Here is a 22,452-nt window from a genome sequence, read left to right on the forward strand (position 1 = left end):
ACACACACACACACACACACACACACGCACGCACACGCACACGTTTCTTCTCTATTGTAATGTAGTTCTCTATACTTTATAGATGTGTACCTTTATTTGCTTTACTTGTTTTAAGAATAACTACCTTTTGATTACAAATGCTATCTATTTAATGTTGTACATTCTGAACGATATGCTGACCTCTGCTGTGACAAGAATTCACGATTCCTTCAACCACTACTAAATATTAATATTGTAATTTGATTATAATTATATTCATAATTAATAATCAGTGTTCCAGATTGATAGTTTAGTAACTTTATGAGACTGATTTAGGTGAACTGGCTATATTTTTCGGTTCTTACAGATGGTGCCCCAACGAGCTATGACTTAAGAAATGATATGACCAAGTCATATCATTTCTTATAATAAATAATTATTCATGATAGTTATTAATAACTCTTATATCCATCTAACCACACTTTTGAACCATGAGATCCACACAAGTGTTGCTCAGGTTCATCCCTACATATTTGGTATCCTTATGGGAGGGATAGCATTCATGATAATTATTTTATTAACATATTTGACACACAGACACACACACACACACATATATATATATATACATATATTATGCTCTACTTTTTAATTATTTATTTATTGTTTTTTTTAATCTTTTTTAATCAAGCTTTTTTAATATTATCCATTATTATCTAATTTGTTTTTTATTTTATTTCATCTTATCTTACCTTATTTTATTTATTTTATCTAATTAATTTCTAAGCTGCCTCCAGTGTTTCCTCACTGCTCAACTTTGAGATGGAGCTTCCTCAGTTTGTGCTTTGATTTTTAATGGGATGGGTGGATGGAGGGTCAGGGGTGGAGGATTGGGGATGGGCGGAGGGTGTTTGCTTGTTTCTATGTTTTATTATTATTATTATTATTATTTTTCCACTTTTGTGTTACATTTCTCTTGTATGAAAAGTGCTATACAAATAAAGTCTGATAGATTGATTGATTGATGGACTTGGTGGAGGTCTGCATTGTCCCAGTGCCCTTCTAGTTTAGCATGCTTCTGTGAACTACAATAGTTTTATCTTCAGCTAGTTAACTTTTATAGTTTACTCCATTCGGACTGAAAAAGCCTGATGCAATAAATATGTAAAACAAACTAACTACACATAAATCAGGCAATAACAAGAAATTGTTTGAGTAAAAGAATATGGCAAAAATATATCTGTATTTACATTCCATCATAAATTGATACTAGCCTGATACCGAGGGTCGTCTGGGTGAACGGCTACAGCCACATCTCCCAACATAGTCTCAGGACGGGTGGTCGACACTTCCACCTGTCCATCTAATGTGTAGACAAAAGGGAAATCATGATATAAATTAAAGCAGGACATGAAAAAGCACAACATGTATCATATTTTCAGACAGTCACAAATACTCACCGTGGCCTTCCATGGGGTATGCAAAGGTAAACATGTTTCCAAACTCCACATTGTTTTCATAACCAGGAACAGACAACATGGTCTTCCCAGAAAGGTCCTTTGAGTCAACCTGACAGCAAATCCGCAAATTCAAATACATTTTTACGTCATTACAGCAAAGAAATACACAACAAAATCATCCTGTCCAAAAAAACTTACATTAGGTGGACAAAATGATAGAAATGCTACGGGGCATTGTAGAACCTGATAATGTAATAAATTCCCGATAATGTAATAACCCCGATAATGTAATAAAAATCTGCACTTGAGTCCATTGAAAATGTAATAAAACCTGATAATGTAATAACTTCCCGATAATATAATAAAGTGCATTTCCCAATAATGTAACACTTTTTTTTACCAATAATGTAATAAAGTATAACATAAATGGAAGGTTTTTGGTCAAATCAAAGATGGCAGAAAATCCAATATGGCCGAAAAACCCCATTGAGAATGCATTGAGCTCGGATTGGCCCAAGGGTTCAAGTGACAAATCCTTTGTGAAAAACGGATGAATAGGTCAAAAGTTAATAATTCAATCAATCAACTTTGACCTGTTGGTGGCGCTAGAGCTCTTGCTAGTGTTGCCTACGCAGTATCACCACTTGAACCCAAGTAATGGGTGGTCTGCTGTTAAAATATTACAATATTGGGGAATTATTACATTATCAGGACGTAATAACCTCCCATTAATGTTATATTTTATTAGATTATTGGTAAAATAAAAGTGTATTACATTATTGGTAAATGCACTTTATTACATTATCTGGAAGTTATTACATTATCAGGTTTTATTAAATTTTCAGTGGACTCAAGTGCAGATTTTTATTACATTATCGGGGTTATTACATTATCGGGAATTTATTACATTATCAGGTTCTACAGGCAACACGTATACATACTTACACAAAGTTCATTCTTGACCTTGAAACAGTAGATAACCACGAGCAAGCCACTGTGTGTGTGTGTGTGTGTGTGTGTGTGTGTGTGTGTGTGTGTGTGTGTGTGTGTGTGTGCTTGCATTTACCTCAGCATTAACACCAATATCCACTCCAGCTCCACCTGCTTCATTCACCTGCCCCTCCCCTCCACTGGTTGAGGTGCATTGTGTACCTTGTATGTCTTATACCCTAATCTTTTTCATTTATTGCCTCCTTATATATCAAAATTAGAGTCACATTTTGAGTAATAGCAACAGTAAATCTGATCCTCTGTTTTAAAACTGTAGTTAATTGAGATTAATTTGTAGAGTACTGTTTTTAAACTGACATTTAAAATGAGTCTCTGTTGATCGGTGTGAAATAATAGCAAATATGAAAAATAGCAACCATATATTCAAAGGACTATCTAAATATTTGAGGTTGGCTATTCATTTTCCAAGTATTAAATGTAGTCCCGACCGTTGGCTACTAAGATGAGCCACAGCTGGTGGCCTTGCTTGTTTTAAAGTTTTCCTTCCCATGCATGTATCCATTATTTTGTCCACCTCTTGTATTTACTGTGTCCATGTAAAGCTGTCTCACCTCTATGTCAGAGATGGCAGATTCCAGAGCACAGCTCCAGTTGACCAAAGCCTCTGAGCGATATATTAGACCAGAGTCACACAGCCTGACAAAGGCCTCAGTCACGGCTCTGCTGAAAGCCTGAAATCAAAGTCAAAGACACTCAACACATTTCCTTTTTACATGAGATTAACATTATTCTAAACGCCTATTCATCACTCCCTATAGCTATCTATCTTACCTATCTTATACTTCAGTATACTGAAGCATGCAAGAACAAGCTTATATGATACTGTGTGTTAGTATTGACTCTCATCGGCCACTACATTAGGTACACCTATGCAACTGTTCATTAATGTAAATATCTAATCAGCCAATCACATGGCCGCAACTCAATTCATTTAGGCATGTAGACATGGTGAAAACGAGCTGCTGAAGTTTAAATCAGCATCAGAATGGAGAAGAAAGGTGATTTAAGCAAATTTAAACATGACATGGTTGTTGGTGCCTGCTTTGATTGTTCACAGAGGATGGTCAGAAATGCCTTGTTGATGCTAGAGGTCAGAGGAGAATGACCAGACTGGTTGGAGGTGAAAACAACAGTAACTCAAATTCACACTCATTACAACTAAGGTGTGCAGAAGAACATCTCTGTACGAACAACACGCCCAACCTTTGAGCAGATGGGCTACAACAGCAGAAGACCACAGTGGATGCCACTCCTGTCAGCTAAGAACAGGAAATTGAGGCTACAATTTGGACACATAGTGCACCTTTGAATATCTGAGGAATGTTTTCAGCACATTGGTGAATCTATGCAACAAAAAATGAAGGCAGTTCTGAAAGCAAAAGGGGGTCCAACCCGTAACTAGCAAGGTGTACCTAATGTAATGGCCGTTGAGTGTATGTTGGCAATAGCAGAGAGTTGTTAATATAAAAACATTCTTTCTACACATCAATATAAATAATGTAAATAGACTTAAAATTTGTTCTAGTTTAAGTTTACTAAGACTGTAAGAATATGCATGTGTCATTCAGAATAAAAGTGGGATATTGTTTAAAAAAAAAAAAAAAAAGGAATGTAATGCAGCATATTACAAAACAGTAATCAATAGTATAATATCCCATGGCCACTGTATAATTCTACTTGTCATTTAAGCATAATTGACTGTACTCGCTCCTCACAATACTGTCGATAAATGAATTAATAATAAAACAGGATTTTATACTGTGCTCTGAACGACAAATGGTGACTCTGTTATGTGCAGTGTACAAATGTCTTATAGGATTTAGATTTGAATTTAACAGAAGACACAATATTTGAAACTACATCAAAATAGCTTTACTGGGATCTTACTGGGTCCATGGTGAAACACGCTCTGCTCCAGTCCAGAGAAGCTCCGAGCCTCCTCAGCTGCTTGTAGATCTCGTCTCCTTTCCTGAAACATGTCAGGAACAAAAGTGCTCAACTCCTGTGTCAGACTGATCCATGAAAGGGCGGGTGTGGCTGCAGGTTTTGATTACAACCAAGCAGGAGCAAACCTGATATCACAAATCAACTGAAGACAGTTGAGGTGATTGAATGAGGTAGATGTGCTCCTGCTTGGTTGGAATGAAAACTTACAGCCATACCGGCCCAGTCATGGATCAGTCTGACACCCCTCGTGTAGACCAAACAGCAGATGAAAAGTGATGATGTCATTGTGAAGACTCACTCCTCCTTCCATTTCCACACCTCCCGTAGAAACTCTTCCCTAGTGAAGTCCTGTCTGCGCTTCCCTCCTTCCCTCAGTAGTCTCCGCTCCACCACTGTCTAACAAACCCAGAGATGGCTGAATGAGATATAGTGCAGTTATTTTGCAAAACACTTTCCCAAAAATCTTTAAATATAATCAAGGCACTGACTGTTATAGAGGACCGAAATGGAAATAAGCCCTTGTGCTTTATTGTGTATTTTAATCCTCAACAATGTTTTTTTTCTGTTATGAAAATGGTATGATCAGCTTGTCACATATTTTGTCAAAAAAATCTATCTATCTATCTATCTATCTACACTGCAAACAATTGTCTTGTACATTAACAGTAAAATACTGGCAGCATGGTTGCAGCATTCTACTGTTAATTTAAAAGTTCCCTTACTGTTATCTATTTTACACTATGGTACTGTGATAAAACTACATACTGAATTAAATTAAAATCCTGCATTTCATTTATTTTTACAGTAGACTAAAACACATTATAGTGCTGAGGCTTGTTGCAATATTGTTGCAGTATACAATGCAGTCATTTTTTGTAAATAGAGCACATTACTGTCTGAAAGCCAATCACTATGAATTAAGCGCTGTCTTCGATGTAACCTCAGTAATTTTAATATACCATATACTGAATGAGTTTGTTAAGTAAAATACAGCCATTAAAAAATGTATACAAGAAGAGACTTAGAAAATATCACATATAATATTTTATGGGAAACGGCAAGCTACCTACAAATATTGCCCAGAATGCATTGTTTTCTACAGTATAATACCTTTTTAATGGAAAACAGTATGTTACTGTCACAATTTGGCTGTTTTCTTCTGTTTTCAGCCATTTGTTACAGTTCAGTTATCCATCCATCCATCCATCCATCCATCCAAGCTTGATTGTTATGATGAGTACCACACGGCACATGAAAACAACTCAGTAATGTCTACTGCGACTCTGATGGGGACAAAAATCCACAGTCCTTGTGTCCCCCAAGACTGAAACTAGTTGATAAGGGGATATCTGACAGACCAGTAGGAACAAGAGGTACATTTACAGCCACAGACATCCCTTCAATTTATGTATGGTCAAGTTAAGATTGAGAAAAAGAGTGAACAGAGAAAATGTGAGCCAATAATTTAACGCCAAGCTGTCATGAAGAAGAAGTGTCATACCTGTGTTGCAATACCTGCATGATCACATCCAGGGACCCACAGTACTCTGTAACCCTGCATCCTTCTCCTGACGGATAACAAATCCAGGTGTCAGCAGATAAGTCATCTCAAACATTCTGAAAACTAGTACTTCACACAACATGCTGCAGACAGGATATTACCATCGAACCAGAGCATCTTCCACAGCTACCGTCAGAGCATGGCCCAGGTGCAGAGAACCAGTCACGTTTGGTGGAGGGATACACAGAGAGAAGGTCCTGTCCACAGCGTGAGTTAACCTCTCCTGATGACAATGTGGCATTTTCAAGTTGGAAGATGAGAAAAAACGTGTGTGCCGGTGCTGTTGCACATTGTTCATCAAATTAGTCATCCCATCTTACATGAAAAATATAAGTCAAAGTCAAAGATGAAAAAGGAAAGATTACTTTTTTTTAAATATTCTAAATTATTTGAAGTTATAATAATAGGTGCTTTCTTTATAGAGCACTTTCCATTACATCATTGTAAAGTGCTTTAACAAAGCAGATACATTACATACAATAAACTGACAATGATAAAAATAAATTACAGAAATATGAAAAAGCAAATAATATTACATAATAAATCAAACATAAACAATAAAATATTTTCCATGAGATATAAAACATATAAGGTCAGGTAAAAGCAATAGATTGCTTACTTGCAAAGAATTACTCTGTGTAAATAATCAACAGCATTGTAATTGTTAATGCAGCTTGCAATTTCAGTAAGATATTCAAAATGATGTTACTTAAACACATGATTTGTCTTATTTAATAACGCCAAGTACTAAAGTGAAGTGAAAGTTATTTTCGAATAATTTCATACCTGTTGGCCATTACTTCACTTTTTCTACAACAGCATTATTTAAGAAGTTGTTCTAAAATCCTCACATGTTGCTCTGGACCAAAGAATCCCTCTTTCTCCCACCACTGATACCAGCTGGACTCCACATACTCTGGACTGTACGAGGATGGGAACGGCAAGCTGGTGTCTGCAAACAACAAAAAACTTTTTAAGTCTGCAAAAACAACAGTTAGACGATTTGGTGCTGGAAAACGCCAAAGGAATCAACCACCTTTCTTTGACCCGGGAGGTGTCCGAGCAGTGTAAACCACCTTCTGCTTCTCACTCCATTTCTCTGCTTTAGCTTCAGCAGTCTGCAAACAAAAATATTACCAGTTCCAGTAGGGTTCGGTCAATCAATCAATCAATCAATCAATCAATCAATCAATCAATCAATCAAACTTTATTTATATACCGCTTTTCATACATATAAATGCAACACAAAGTGCTTTAGAAAAAATAAGAATAAAAACAGAGGTAACGCTTTATATTAAGGTCCTTGTAATAACCATTAATTAACAAGTAATAAGGCCCTTGTAAGTCCTTACAAGATGCTTATTAACATTACTGTGTGTTTATAAGCCTATATAAGTGTTAATAATGGCATTATAATACAGCTAATAGCAGGCTATAAGGAATGTATAATAAGAACATTAATAAAAGCCTCATGAGTATCTTATAATTCTTCATAACAGCATTACAAACACCCATAACCCACCCATTATGTCTTTGCCATGTCTTTATTAATCTTTTGTTTGCTTATTGATATTAAAATATACTTTATTGCTCATCTATTATAAGTTAACTATGCGCTTTTTGCAGCTAAAGGGATCTAAAGCGAGAACAATGCCTTATTACTTGTTAATTAATGGTTATTACAAGGACCTTAATATAAAGCGTTACCAAAACAGACAATAAAAATGACAAAACCCACCCCTCTCATCCCCACATACACATCTGTATGTACACATACACAAACATGCACACACACACACACACATAGACACGCACGCACACAAACACACACAGCACATATTGATTGATGATGTAGAGACATGGCAAGACACCGAGGATCCAGATGAGGAAAAAGCAACCTATGGGAGCATCCACACTGAGAGGTGGCAGAGCCCACAGCCATAGAAGACGCCGTCACAGAGACCACCACGACCCGGGTAGACCAGGGCGGACTCCACACATGGTGCAGAGCCGCCTAGTCCCCCGAGCCCAGGGAATCTCCAAGACCACATCCCCACGGGCAGACCCAACACACACCCCAGTAAGGAGACCCCCATGAGGAAACGCCGGAGTTAAAAACTAAAAGAATAAAAGACAACAGGAGAGGATGAAAACTAAAAGACTAAGAGACAGCAGGGCAGGATAAAAACTAAAAGACTAAAAGACAACAGGTTCTGATAAAAACTAAAAACCTAAAAGACAACAGGACAGGATAAAAAATTAAAAGACTAAGAGACAACAGGACAGGATAAGAACTAAAAGACTAAAAGACAAAAGGTTCTGATAAAAACTAAAATACAACAGGAAAGAAAATACAAACAATGTGATGAGCATCTAAATAAGTAAATAGATAAATAGGTGAATAAATAAATACATAGTAAAATAATCAGTTAAAAGCTAGATCAAACAGGTGGGTCTTGAGCCTCCTTTTAAAAACATCAACAAGTGTCATATTAACTACTGTTGTGATCGAACTACAGGTGAATCTTGGGTTCATTTGTGGACTAAAATGCAACAGCATTCTGAGCCAACAGCATTCTGAGCCAACTCACAAAATGGCATTTCACCTCCATCTTGAGTTCCCTGATAAGGAACATCTTTCCCAGGGTGCCTTGCATTTACAACACCTACAGGCCAACTCATTGGTCAAGGGACCTTTGACACCGCATGTAAAACAGATCAGAGACCCCTGATATGTCTCTCTTTCTCCACTGCTTGTTGAAGCAGCAACACCTCCATCCAGGAGGGGACCCTGGATTCACCAGCCCCCGCCTTCTTTCTCTACCCCCCGCAGAGATCCTCTGCATCTGAGGGTGAGACCCTAAGGAATCCTGAAACAACTGCACCTCTGATCTTCCCTGTGCATCAAAGTTGTATTAATGAATGCAAAGTTCATTGCAAGTGCTAGAGAAAGCTTAATCAGACAACAGGGACAAGCCAGCAACTTAATTTGCAAGACAGCAAATTATTGAAACTCAGCCTGAAATCAAACATCATTCCATCCCTCCATCGAAAAGGATTTCCCCTCCTTTTTTAACTGGACTGTGAGTAATGTACTGGCCTTAGATAAGCAATGAGCAATGACTTTGAGTACAAATTATTTGACCTGTTGTGATATTCGTGTAGCTACATCATTCAAAGTTGTATGTTAATATTGCTTTATACATACAGTCAGTCTTATATGCAACTAACTTTTATAACCCTTGATTTGCTCACACACTGATTGACACATAATATACTTTAAATTAGCTGTAACAAAGACACAGTTTTGCAGCAGCTTACATGGCCATTTGGCTAGTTTTCGCTTCACAGTTTGAATTTATGACCCTTTGTGTGATGTGTATGTGTGTGATGTCCCCACACACACACACACACACACACACACACACACACGCACCTTTCCTCTCTTTTGTAAGCCTACACTAGTTTTGACTCTTTGTAGAACTCTATATTTTATAGATGTGTACTTTTATTTGCTTTACTTGTTATTTAGAATAAATACCTTTTGATTACAAATGCTGTCTATTTAATGTTGTACACTACGAACGATATGCCATCCTCTCCTGTGACAAGAATTCATGATTCCTACAACCACTACTAAATTTTAATATGGTAATTTGATTATAGTTATATTCATAATTATTAACCCATTTAAGCCGGGAAAGCATTACCGACTGCCAGAGCCATCCGACCTCTACAACTCATCCAGAATGCAGCTGCTCGATTGGTCTTCAATCTTCCCAAATTTTCACACACAACACCCCTCCTCCGCTCCCTCCACTGGCTACCGGTGGCTGCGCGGATACGCTTCAAGGCTTCAGTACTCTGCTGCTAACGGTTCAGGTCCTACTTACATCCAGGACGTTGTCAAACTCTACACCCCTGCCCGTCCTCTCTGCTCTGCATCAGCCAAACAGCTGGCGACTCCCACCCTGCGTGGGTCAACTCGCCTCAAAACCTCCTCCAGACTTTTCTCTGTCTTGGCTCCCAAATGGTGGAACGAGCTCCCTACCGACATCAGGACCTCAGACAGCCTGTACATCTTCCGCCGCAGGCTGAATGGTATCGTAATGGTAATGAATGAATGAACCATTAAAAATCAAAACACCACAGAGGCATCGATACTAGTATAGTCTAAGATCAATTCTCCGACTCAGACGTGTGGACTTCACGCTGCACAAGCTCAGAGCAGACGTGAGATCTGATCGTACCCTCCGCTCACGTCCATATTGACAAATGCCAAGGCTTGTGTAGAAATTATCTTACGCCCACTTTACGATCACTTTCTGACGTACGCTCGTTTGATAAATGAGGGCCACTGTGAGCAAAATTCATTACCGTAACACATTTTTAAATAGAAATAAAAAAAACAACAAAAGGTTTTCTTTTGTTTTTTTCTTTGGCAAGCACTTAAATATGCTCAAGGGTAGCTGCTATCACCAAGATGTATTTTATTAAAATGTACACATATTTTAATTCAAACAATTCTATCATTACCGTAACATTTAACCATTTTTCTCATCAATTTTCATTCAGATTTTGTTCTTTATACATATGTTTGATTATATTCTGTTAAATTATACATTTTTAAACAAATGTATGTTTGTTTTTATAAAGTTTATTATTTATTAATATGTATTGAATATAAGTGTGGGAAAAACCATGACATGTTTATCTGGAGCATTACAGTAATGAATTTGTGAATCAAAAGTATGTTTAAATATATAGAAAATATTATTTTAACACAAAAAATGAATTGTGCCTCATTATGGCTATATTGTTGATTCATATAAATGTGAAATATATTTAGTTTCATAAAGTATGTCCTGATAATCTTCACAGACATAACTTAGACTGGCTTCATGAGAATCACATATGTATTTTTGCTTGTAATGGAGCTGTTCACAGCATCTTTCTCTTTCTGATGCTTCTTTGCTACTTACACTCTGCAGACGAGACAGTATGGCCTTCTCCCGCTCTCGTCTACGCCTCTGTTTCTCTGCCTGGGGTCGTGGAGAGGAGTTTGCCTGAGATGAAGAGGAGGATGAAGGTTTTGGTGGGTTGCTGGAACATAGTCTGTCCGCTCCTCTCCATGACACCCTCAAACTCAGGACACCACCTGCCCTCCACATCCTCAATAACACACAGAACCGAAGACAGCTGTTGATTCAAAGAAGCTAGTTAATAAATAAGCTGAACGCGAAAGTAATAAGCAATACGTTTATCTTCGATTTTAAAGTCACTTACTGTGCTTTCAATACAGATCACGACCTTTTCACTTCGCCACTGTAAGCCCGAGAAAGCGCATTTTTATAATGTTGCTAATTATATATTTTTTTTTACAAATATATAGTAATTATATTAAGTTATTATCTCGTTGACTAATGGTTTTACTCAACAATTATAATATGTATATTGTATTCTCAGCATGTGAATGCTGTTTGATGAGGGACTGTTAAAACTTCACGGACAACAGGAAACACCCGAAGTCCGTCTTGCAATATCTTCCCCACAACTCTGCTGCTGAAAAACAATCAAGCATCCCGTCTGCATCAAAATAAAACGGAATATGGAAATGGTGTTCACGAAAAATCCAATAGTGATGTCCTAAATTCTGTTTAATTGTATACTTAGTATTGTGAGGTAACACCTTGTTTTGGCGTTAACTTTGGTTGTCTGTGCGACATTATAATTCATCCATTAGCAGATAATTGTTTAGACGAAAAACACTAAACTTCCGTTTTCACTCTGAGCGACACAATCTGCAGCTTGACTTTGTGTTAGCCACATCTCACCATAACGCCTCACAGTCTGCAGGTGAACATCATTCAGTTCTAATACAGTTTGTGATTTAAAGAACCAAGGTCTGCCACTGCTATAGTAACCTTATATTACAGACACAGTGTATCTGTGACGTTCGACCCGGTTCTTTCTATTTTATAGCGAGCTAACGGTAGCGTTAGCAGAGCAGCTCCAGGGATGGCGGAGGTTCCCGGGACATCAAGTGAAACCATAACGGAGACTGTTGAGACCAGCACACCGCCACCGCCCCAACAGGTAAGCAGGCGGTCCACAAGACGTCCTGACGGTCAGCTGGTGGTTGTTGCCACCGCTAATGAGATAGAGTTCATGTTATCAGAAGACTCAGTTCAGCAGGCCTGATGTCTAAATGACGTTCATCTCTCCTACAATGACTACTAGCTAGGTTAGGATGTTAGCTAAGTACTGTCGACATTACAGGAACCTTATTATTTGTACAAATGTGTGATTCTCATGAAGCCAGTCTAAGTTATGTCTGTGAAGAATATAAGGACATACGTTATTAAACTAAATATATTTCACTTTTATATGAATGAACAGTATAGCCATAATGAGGCACAATTCATTGTTTTGTGTTAAAGTAATATTTTCTATATTTTTAAACATATTTTTGATTCACAAATTCATGTAATGCGTCCAGATAAACATGTCATGTTTCCCCACACTTGTATACAATACATGTTTAATAAACTTTATAAAATACATATACATTTGTTTAAAAATGTATAATTTAACAGAATGTTATCAAACATAATGGTTTTTAACAATGTATAAAGAACAAACTCTGAATGGAAAATTGATGAGAAAAAATGGTTAAATGTTACAGTAATGATAGAATTGTTTGCATTAAAATATGTGTACATTTTTAATAAAATACATTTTGGTGATACCAGCTAGCTAGCTACGCTAAGGTTTTTTTCTTCTTTGGCAAACACTTAAATATGCTCCCTTAAGCAAAGAAGAAAAAAGCCTTTAGTTGTTTTTTCTAATTAAGAATGTGTTATAGTGTTGAATTTTGCTCACAGTGGCCCTCATTTATCAAACGAGCGTAGAAACGAGCGCAGATCTGAACGTATATTTCCTCTTATGACAGGGTTAACTTGTGATTTATCAAACGATCGTGAAGCTGTTGATAAATGTGGCGGCTCGGAACAAGCCTCATTTAAATGTCACGCCATAATATATAACCGATATTATGAAATAAAAGTACTTATAGTTATAAACTCAAACAAGATCACTGAATATTTTACATTTGGAGCATGGACTTAGAAGTTTTCACAGCTTTTGGTTGAAGGAGGTAAACAATGCTGACGCTCCGGTGTCCAGCTGGATAACAGTAAACGGCAGAAGACAACAACATTTAATATCCTCAGCTAGTATTCTGATTAAAGAATTTCATGATCGCAGAGTGTATTTATTTTAAATGATGGTTTAATGATAAATGATGTGGTCTAAACATGTTTTGCTTTGTCACCATTAAAATCAAAGCACCACAGAGTTTGATCACCTCCAGGCATCCATACAATAGTCTAAGATCAATTCTCAGACTCAGACGTGGACTTCACGCTGACTCAAATTTGCGTACACGAGCTGAGAGCAGACTGAGATCTGATCGAACCCTCCGCTCACGTCCATATTGATAAATGCCGAGGCTTGCGTAGAAATGATCTTATGCCCACTTTAAGTTCACTTTCTGACGTACGCTCGTTTGATAAATGAGGGCCAGTGTCTCTGCTGTACCATGTTCATGAGAATTACCCTTTTGCTGTGTGATGACACAGTTGGACAATACATGCCCAGTATCTCACAGCAGACCTTTCACATGTTACAGGAGGGACGAAGCCTGACAATCAAGCTGAGGAAGAGGAAGACTGAAAAGAAGGTGGAGTGGTCCAGTGATACTGTTGACAACGAGCACCTAGGAAGAAGGTCTTCAAAATGTAAGTTCATCATCAAGGCTCAGTGAAATATAATGAATCCAGTGGTTACTTTCAGCAAAGGTTAGATTCTTTATATTTTATAGCTAGAGTGGTTTTCAGTGCTGTTTAAATGTGCATAGGTTGTCACACATCCTCATGCTCACATTTAAAGGCCTCAATACATTCTGTGAAATTTTACTTTTGAAGGCGTCAGTCCAGTGGCCTGTATCTCACTTTGAGCAATGTCCAACTGCAGTTTTAGAGCTTTGGAGAAAGAAAGCCAACACCCACATTCATTGTCAAAATCTTGGAGCAAATTCTCACAATGTGACTGTTGTTACAAACCACATATCAGAATAGATGGAATACTTTGTCTATTAGGGGTGTGCCATATCATATCGTTCACGATTATACCGGTATATATTCTTTTTATGGGTAAAAAATGCATATCATGATATTGGCAACATCAGAGTCTCATGTACTGCTCTAACGTCACATTTCAAGCTACTGACTCTGTCCTCCTCAAAGACATGCGTACGTATTCACACACGCACACTGAATATATTGAGCTGCCCTCCCACTGAGCTTCAAAACAAGAACCTACCTGTCTGTAATGCTGCGTTCGATTGCACACGGAACTCGGAAAGATCAGAGTTAAAAATTCCGACTTCCGAGGTAAATGCATTTCATAGCTCAACCTTGGAAAACATGGCCGACTACAGCAAATTGATGTTTGTTTGGATGTCTTTCAAGCATTTAAAACTTATTCTGGGTAGTACATCAGCCGCCTGGTACAACAGACAGTTAAATGGTTGTGTCCTCTCTGGGTCCAAATATAGGGTGGAATTGTGCTCTGTAAAAACTTAAGAGACAAAAATATGATTAAATCTTATTAATTTCCTAGATATAATAAAAAGAAGTGCAGTATTACACCTTATAGACTAATGTAGTTTAAATATGGGGAAAACTATAATATTTTTTACACGTTTACTGTTCTTTTTCGTCCCTACTCTGCTCACACAAACTCTTTAATTAACAGAGTGGGAGTGAAAATACCATTACAAAGTAGTCCTACACTTTTAGTAACACAAATGCTAAATTAAACGACACATAACAGACTAAATGTTGAAGATAAAGTGACTGTTTACCACCTGTTTTGCTTTGACGTTTTCCACGTATTTCCGACCTACTTGGCCTGATTGCATCCTACCCGAATTCCCGAGTCAGAATCCCGAGTTCAAGGGCCGTTCTATTGCACTTTTCCGACTCGGAGGTCGGATATTTCCGAGTTCCGAGTGCAATCGAACGCAGTATAATGCGTCAGTCACGTCCCCATGCTCTCTCTGTGTGCGTCTGCATCATAGATTGTATATAAATAATGGACGTAGTGACCGTGACGTCACCCATTGGTTTGTGGCCCGTTGGAAGCCTCAAGTTAAGCGTTACACCCGTCGCCATCTTGCGTCTCCATCTTGTTTCCGATACGGGGAGCAGACCATATCTGGACTGTGGAGGAGCGAGAGGGATCTGATCACTGACTACAGCCCCTCTACACCTCAAACTGACTGAGAGAAGTGACTGCTAATTCATGTTAGCATTAACTGGAGCATTAACTGGGATGTTAGTTTTGGCTAGCAAAACACAAAAACAAAATGTATGTTACTTACCTCAGAAAACTGAACAGCGACTCCTTGGAGTGTCTGTTAGTCCAACCAAACGCTGAACAAGACATTTTTACTGAACAAAACGTTCAAATAAACTGTCATTAAGTGAAAATACAGTGAAAGGGTCAAAGTTATGAGACCAAAATCGTTAAACGTCCTCTTTTCTATCTATATAACGTTATATATATAATTTTATTGACTCGTTGCCGTGGATACGCATTGCTCTGCTTTTCTCCTGATTACGGCTCTCCTTGTCAGTGACCCGTCAATCAAAGCTAGCCACGCCCCAAATCATATGATTCTTTATCTTCTATTTTCTTCTAAATGGGGCCGTTATTAGAACTATTGACATCAAATTGTCTTGAAGATGATTTTTTACTAGCGATTGAGACCATAGTGTTGTCCTGAAAAAAATTTCTGAGGTAATAAATCAAGTGAGAAGTTTTCAAATTTTGCACTGAAATGAATGGGCAGATTTTTTTTGCAGCCAAACTTAGCACCCCCTGCTGGAATTTTCGGTGGATTGCAGGCTTAAGGCACTTCCTGGTTGGCCTCCATGCTCAGACACGGAGATTGCCGCCTGGTCTGCATGCGTGCAAGCCGAACTAAATCCTATCAACCTGTCTGGGCCGTCAGAGGTCCAAACGGTCCATACACACTGCTGCATTATGTCGTTCATTAGCCGCGAGCTAACATTAGCTAACAATGACAAAGTTGTTTCAATCACAAAAAGCTACTGTTACTTCCTGTCGCTAAACAAATGCAGCTTTCAAAATAAGAGCATTGAATCCACCACAAAAATTACAAGAAGACTGTCAAAATAAGATGCCTTCAATAAAACATACAAGAACCTTTATTCTCCTTTACAATAATTAATTAAAATAGGCAATGATTAAGATCAGTGTATATGATGGAATAGTGGCATGTGGAATGTGTTAGGGGCACCAAATTTGGGCTTTTATGAAAAAAAATTCACCAGGGGGAAATGCCTCCGGACCCCCCAAGTCAGCTATTTTATTATTATTATTATTAGGGACCGAGCACTAACGGTGCAAGGACCCTATTGAAATTGGTCCGTTTATTAGGGACCGAGCACTAACGGTGCGAGGACCCTATTGAAATTGAAGGAATTATTAGGGACCGAGCACTAACGGTGCGAGGACCCTATTGTAATTGGTCCGTCTATTATTAGGGACCGAGCACTAACGGTGCGAGGACCCTATTGAAATTGAAGGAATTATTAGGGACCGAGCACTAACGGTGCGAGGACCCTATTGTAATTGGTCCGTCTATTATTAGGGACCGAGCACTAACAGTGCAAGGACCCTATTGAAATTGGTCTGTCTATTATTCTTCTTTTTCCCAAAAGTAAATCGCCTTTTTGGGGGCTTTATCATATTCAAAAACTCACCATTTTTGGAATGAACATAAATCTTCGCTGAAATTTACGTATTCTAATGGTCCCAGGAATGGGCGTGGCAAAATGACTCAACAGCGCCCCCTTGAAAGTCAAGAAAATTCAGCCCCTCGCACAGGAATGTCGTAGAGACACGAAATTTGGTACATACATGTAACATGGGAAGCCGCACCAAAAAGTCTCTTGGACCCATACCTCAAACCCAACAGGAAGTCCGCCATATTGGTTTGAATATCGCACTTGTCATCGTTTTTGGCCATTTCCAGGTTGCATACTTTAACGAACTCCTCCTACAGATTTCACCCGATTTACTTCAAACTTGGTCAGTAGCATCACAAGGCCTTTGGGATCAAAAGTTGTATAAATCTTTACCGACGGTCACACTATGTGGGCGTGGCATGGCGGCAAAATATGGCGTCTCGCCACAAAACACGAGATTGTTATAACTTCTCAATTCTTTGTACCATCTGGTCCAAACTTCTCATGCTTCATCAGAGTCCAGCCCTTAACACTTCCCAATAACAATATTTATAAAGCCCCGCCCTTTATGCTTTATCCACGCCCCCTTTCATAAAATGACCACATTGCATACTTTACATAACTCCTCCGACAGATTTCACCCCATGGACTTCAAACTTGGTCAGTACCATCACAAGGCCTTTGGGATCAAAAGTTGTATAAATCTTTACCGCCTGTCACACTATGTGGGCGTGGCATGGCGGCAAAATATGGCGTCTCGCCATAACACACGAGACTGTATAACTTGACCATACATTGTCTAATCTGTCCCAAATTTCACACACGTGATTAGGGTCCAGCCCGGAACACACCCACGTGTCAATATTGACACACAGTCATAGCGCCCCCTGCTGGCAACAGCAAGTAACTAGTTTTATACTTAGCCCTTCCACTAGGTTTCACGTAGAGACACGAAATTTGGTACACACATGAGTCATGTGGAGACGCACCAAAAAGCCTCTTGGACCCATACCTAAAACCCAACAGGTTTATTATTAGGGACCGAGCACTAACGGTGCGAGGACCCTATTGTAATTGGTCCGTCTATTATTAGGGACCGAGCACTAACGGTGCGAGGACCCTATTGAAATTGGTCCGTTTATTATTAGGGACCGAGCACTAACGGTGCGAGGACCCTATTGTAATTGAAGGAATTATTATTATTCATCTCCCAAATGAATCGCCTTTTTGGGGGCCTTATCATATTCAAAAACTCACCATTTTTGGAATACAACTTGATCTCACGTGAAATTTACGTTTTCTAGTATTCGCGGGAATGGGCGGGGCAAAATGACTCACTAGCGCCCCCTAAATTTCACTACCTCACACAGGTTTGTCGTAGACACACGAAATTTGGTACATACGTGTATCATGACAAGACGCACCAAAAAGTCTCAAGAAGCCATACCCTAAAATGTACAGGAAGTCGGCCATCTTGGATGGAATATGGAATTTTCGCCATTTCCAAGCCGCATACTTTAACGAACTCCTTCTACAGATTTAACCCGATGGACTTCAGACTTGGTCAGTACCATCACAACGACTTTGGGATCAAAAGTTGTATAAAGCTTTACCGACGGTCACACTATGTGGGTGTGGCATGGCGCCAAAATATGGCGTCTCGCCATGAAACACGAGATTGTTATAACTTCTCCATTCTTTGTCCTATCTGGTCCAAACTTCTCATGCTTCATCAGAGTCCAGCCCTTAACACTTCTAAATAACAATATTTCATGAAGCCCCGCCCCTTATGCTTTATCCACGCCCCCTTTTACAAAATGACCATGTTGCATACTTTGACGAACTCCTCCTACAGATTTCACCCGATTGACTTTAAACTTGGTCACTACCATCACAAGGCCTTTGTGATCGAGACTTGTATAAATCTTTACCGACGGTCACACTATGTGGGCGGGTCATGGCGCCAAAATATGGCGTCTCGCCATAAAACACGAGACTGTATAACTTGACCATACATTGTCCAATCTGTCCCAAATTTCACACACGTGATTAGGATCCAGCCCAGAACACACCCATGTGTCAATATTAACACACAGTCATAGCGCCCCCTGCTGGCTACAGGAAGTCACATGTTTTATACTTAGCCCTCACAATAGGTTTCATGTAGAGACACGAAATTTGGTACACACATGAATCATGTGGAGACGCACCAAAAAGCCTCTTGGACCCATACCTCAAACCCAACAGGAAGTCCGCCATCTTGGTTTGAATATCGCACTTGTCATCATTTTTGGCCATTTCCAGGTCGCATACTTTAACGAACTCCTCCTACAGATTTTATCCAATTGACTTCAAACTTGGTCAGTACCATCACAATGCCTTTGGGATCAAAAGTTGTATCAATCTTTACCGACGATCACACTATGTGGGCGTGGCATGGCACCAAAATATGGCGTCTCGCCATAACACACGAGACTGTATAACTTGACCATACATTGTCCAATCTGTCCCAAATTTCACACATGTGATTAGGGTCCAGCCCGGAACACACCCACGTGTCAATATTGACACACAGTCATAGCGCCCCCTGCTGGCAACAGCAAGTAACATGTTTTACACCTACCACATGCACAGTGGTAGGAGACACGCCATTTAGTACGCATAGGGTATGAGCCCATAGCGCCTCCCCCGACGGCGCCTCCCCCGACGGCTCCACTCTGCGAGGGCCCGTTCAGTACTGCGCGCAGTCCTAGTTATTATTATTATTTTTAGGGGGAGTAAATCGCTTATTTGAGGCCTTTATCATATTCAAAAACTCACCAAATTTGGAATATACATAAATCAGATTTGAAATTTACGTATTCTGGTATTCGCGAGAATGGACCTTGCAAAATGACTCACTAGCGCCCCCTCAAAATTTTCAAAACATCCTCACAATATAGGTTTTTTTCACGTAGACACACGAAAGTTGGTACATATGTGTATCATGGGAAGACGTACCAAAAAGCCTCAAGAACCCATACCCGAAAACGTACAGGAAGTCGGCCATCTTGGATTGAATATTGCACTTGTCATCGTTTTTCGCCATTTCCAGGTCGCATACTTTAATGAACTCCTCCTACAGATTTTATCCAATTGACTTCAAACTTGGTCAGTACCATCACAAGGCCTTTGGGATCAAAAGTTATTGAAAGCTTTATCGACGGTCACACTATGTGGGCGTGGCATGGCGGCAAAATATGGCGTCTCGCCATAAAACACGAGATCATTATAACTTTCCCATACTTTCTCCAATCTGGTCCAAACATCTCATGCTTCATCAAAGTCCAGCCCTTAACACTTCTAGATAACAATATTTCAGAAAGCCCCGCCCCTTATGCTTTATCCACGCCCCCTTTCATTACATGACCACGTTGCATACTTTACATAACTCCTCCAACAGATTTCATCCCATTGACTTCAAACTTGGTCAGTACCATCACAAGGCCTTTGGGATCAAAAGTTGTATTAATCTTTACCGCCTGTCACACTATGTGGGCGTGGCATGGCGGCAAAATATGGCGTCTCGCCATAACACACGAGATTGTATAACTTGACCATACATTGTCCAATCTGTCCCAAATTTAACACACGTGATGCGGGGCCAGCCCTGAACACACCCACGTGGCAATATTGACACACAGTCATAGCGCCCCCTGCTGGCAACAGCAAGTAACTTGTTTTATACTTAGCCCTTGCAGTAGGTTTCACATAGAGACACGAAATTTGGTGCACACATGAATCATGTGGAGACGCACCAAAAAGCCTCTTGGACCCATACCTCAAACCCAACAGGAAGTCCGCCATCTTGGTTTGAATATCGCACTTGTCAACGTTTTTGGCCATTTCCAGGTCGCATACTTTAACGAACTCCTCCTACAGATTTCACCCGATTTACTTCAAACTTGGTCAGTACCATCACAAGGCCTTTGGGATCAAAAGTTGTATAAAGCTTAACTGACGGTCACACTATGTGGGCGGGGCATGGCGGCAAACTATGGCGTCTCGCAATGAAACAAGAGACTGGATAACTTGACCATACATTGTCCAATCTGTCCAAAATTTCACACACGTGATTAGGGTCCATCCCGGGACGCACCCACGTGTCAATCGTGACACACAGTCATAGCGCCCCCTGCTGGCTACAGGAAGTAACATGTTTTACACCTGCCACAAGCACAGTGGTAGCAGAAACGCAATTTGGTACGCATAGGGATTGAGCCAACAGCGCCGCGTCCGACGTGCCCTCCCCTGACGGCGCCTACCCCGACGGCTCCACTTTGCGAGGGCCCGTTCAGTACTGCGCGCAGTCCTAGTTATTTTTCTCCTTCTCCCAAATGAATTGCCTTTTTGGGGGCTTTATCATATTCAAAAACTCGCCAAATTTGGAATATACATAAATCTCACGAGAAATTTACGTATTCTGGTATTCGCGGGAATGGGCGTGGCAAAATGACTCAACAGCGCCCCCTTGAAAGTCAAGAAAATTCAGCCCCTCGCACAGGAATGTCGTATCGGCATGAAATTTGGTACATACATGTATCATGGCAAGACGCACCAAAAAGTCTCAAGAACCCATACCCTAAAATGTACAGGAAGTCGGCCATCTTGGATCGAAAATGGCGTCTCCTGCTGTTTTTGCCCATTTCCATGCCGCATACTTTAACGAACTCCTCCTACAGATTTTACCCGATCTACTTCAAACTTGCTCAGTACCATCACAAGGCCTTTGGGATCAAAAGTTGTATAAATCTTACCCGACGGTCATACTATGTGGGCGTGGCATGGCGGCAAAATATGGCGTCTCGCCATAAAACACGAGATTGTTATAACTTTTCCATTCTTTGTCCAATCTGGTCCAAACTTCTCATGCTTCATCAGAGTCCAGCCCTTAACACTTCTAAATCAGAATATTTCATAAAGCCCCGCCCCTTATGCTTTATCCACGCCCCCTTTCATAAAATGACCACGTTGCATACTTTACATAACTCCTCGGACAGATTTCACCCCATGGACTTCAAACGTGGTCAGTACCATCACAAGGCCTTTGGGATCAAAAGTTGTATAAATCTTTATCACTTGTCACACTATGTGGGCGTGGCATGGCGGCAAAATATGGCATCTCGCCATAACACACGAGACTGGGTAACTTGACCATACATTGTCCAATCTGTCCCAAATTTCACACACGTGATTAGGGTCCAGCCCGGAACACACCCACGTGTCAATATTGACACACAGTCATAGCGCCCCCTGCTGGCAACAGCAAGTAACATCTTTTACGCCTAGCCCCAGCAGTAGGTTTCACGTAGAGACACGAAATTTGGTACACACGTGTTTCATGTGGAGACGCACCAAAAAGCCTCTTGGACCCATACCTCAAACCCAACAGGAAGTCCGCCATCTTGGTTTGAATATTGCACTTGTCATCGATTTTGGCCATTTCCAGGTAACATACTTTAACGAACTCCTCCTACAGATTTCATCCAATTCTCTTCAAACTTGGTCAGCACCATCACAAAGCCTTTGGGATCAAAAGTTGTATAAATCTTTACCGACGGTCACACTATGTGGGCGTGGCATGGCGGCAAAATATGGCGTCTCGCCATCACACACA

General features: G+C 39.8%; 2 protein-coding genes across 5 annotated transcripts in view; one reads left to right on the forward strand and one right to left on the reverse strand.

Annotated features, from left to right (window-relative positions):
- The window catches only part of vars2 (valyl-tRNA synthetase 2, mitochondrial), a 59,250-nt gene extending 47,828 nt beyond the window's left edge, over positions 1-11,422 (reverse strand). Inside the window, exons 1-11 of one of the 3 annotated variants that reach the window (XM_059350308.1) lie at positions 11,245-11,396; positions 10,941-11,157; positions 6,995-7,076; positions 6,810-6,910; positions 6,060-6,238; positions 5,899-5,965; positions 4,696-4,793; positions 4,338-4,419; positions 3,002-3,121; positions 1,440-1,548; positions 1,254-1,342 (exon numbers count right to left, since the gene is read on the reverse strand). In XM_059350308.1, coding sequence (XP_059206291.1) covers positions 1,254-1,342; positions 1,440-1,548; positions 3,002-3,121; positions 4,338-4,419; positions 4,696-4,793; positions 5,899-5,965; positions 6,060-6,238; positions 6,810-6,910; positions 6,995-7,076; positions 10,941-11,129 — 1,116 coding nt within the window. In that variant the 5' untranslated portion in view covers positions 11,130-11,157; positions 11,245-11,396. Of the gene's footprint in view, positions 1-1,253; positions 1,343-1,439; positions 1,549-3,001; positions 3,122-4,337; positions 4,420-4,695; positions 4,794-5,898; positions 5,966-6,059; positions 6,239-6,809; positions 6,911-6,994; positions 7,077-10,940; positions 11,158-11,244 lie in introns of all 3 variants that reach the window. The other 2 variants (XM_059350309.1, XM_059350310.1) reach the window with 2 other exon arrangements.
- Positions 11,423-11,534: 112 nt separating this feature from the next.
- Positions 11,535-22,452, forward strand: part of ppp1r11 (protein phosphatase 1, regulatory (inhibitor) subunit 11) — a 64,277-nt gene continuing 53,359 nt past the window's right edge. The window contains exons 1-3 of one of the 2 annotated variants that reach the window (XM_059350312.1): positions 11,535-11,814; positions 11,941-12,054; positions 13,649-13,757. In XM_059350312.1, coding sequence (XP_059206295.1) covers positions 11,977-12,054; positions 13,649-13,757 — 187 coding nt within the window. In that variant the 5' untranslated portion in view covers positions 11,535-11,814; positions 11,941-11,976. Of the gene's footprint in view, positions 12,055-13,648; positions 13,758-22,452 lie in introns of both variants that reach the window. The other variant, XM_059350311.1, reaches the window with a different exon arrangement.

Source organism: Centropristis striata, chromosome 14 (genome assembly GCF_030273125.1).
Source record: "Centropristis striata isolate RG_2023a ecotype Rhode Island chromosome 14, C.striata_1.0, whole genome shotgun sequence".
Classification (NCBI taxonomy): domain Eukaryota; kingdom Metazoa; phylum Chordata; class Actinopteri; order Perciformes; family Serranidae; genus Centropristis; species Centropristis striata.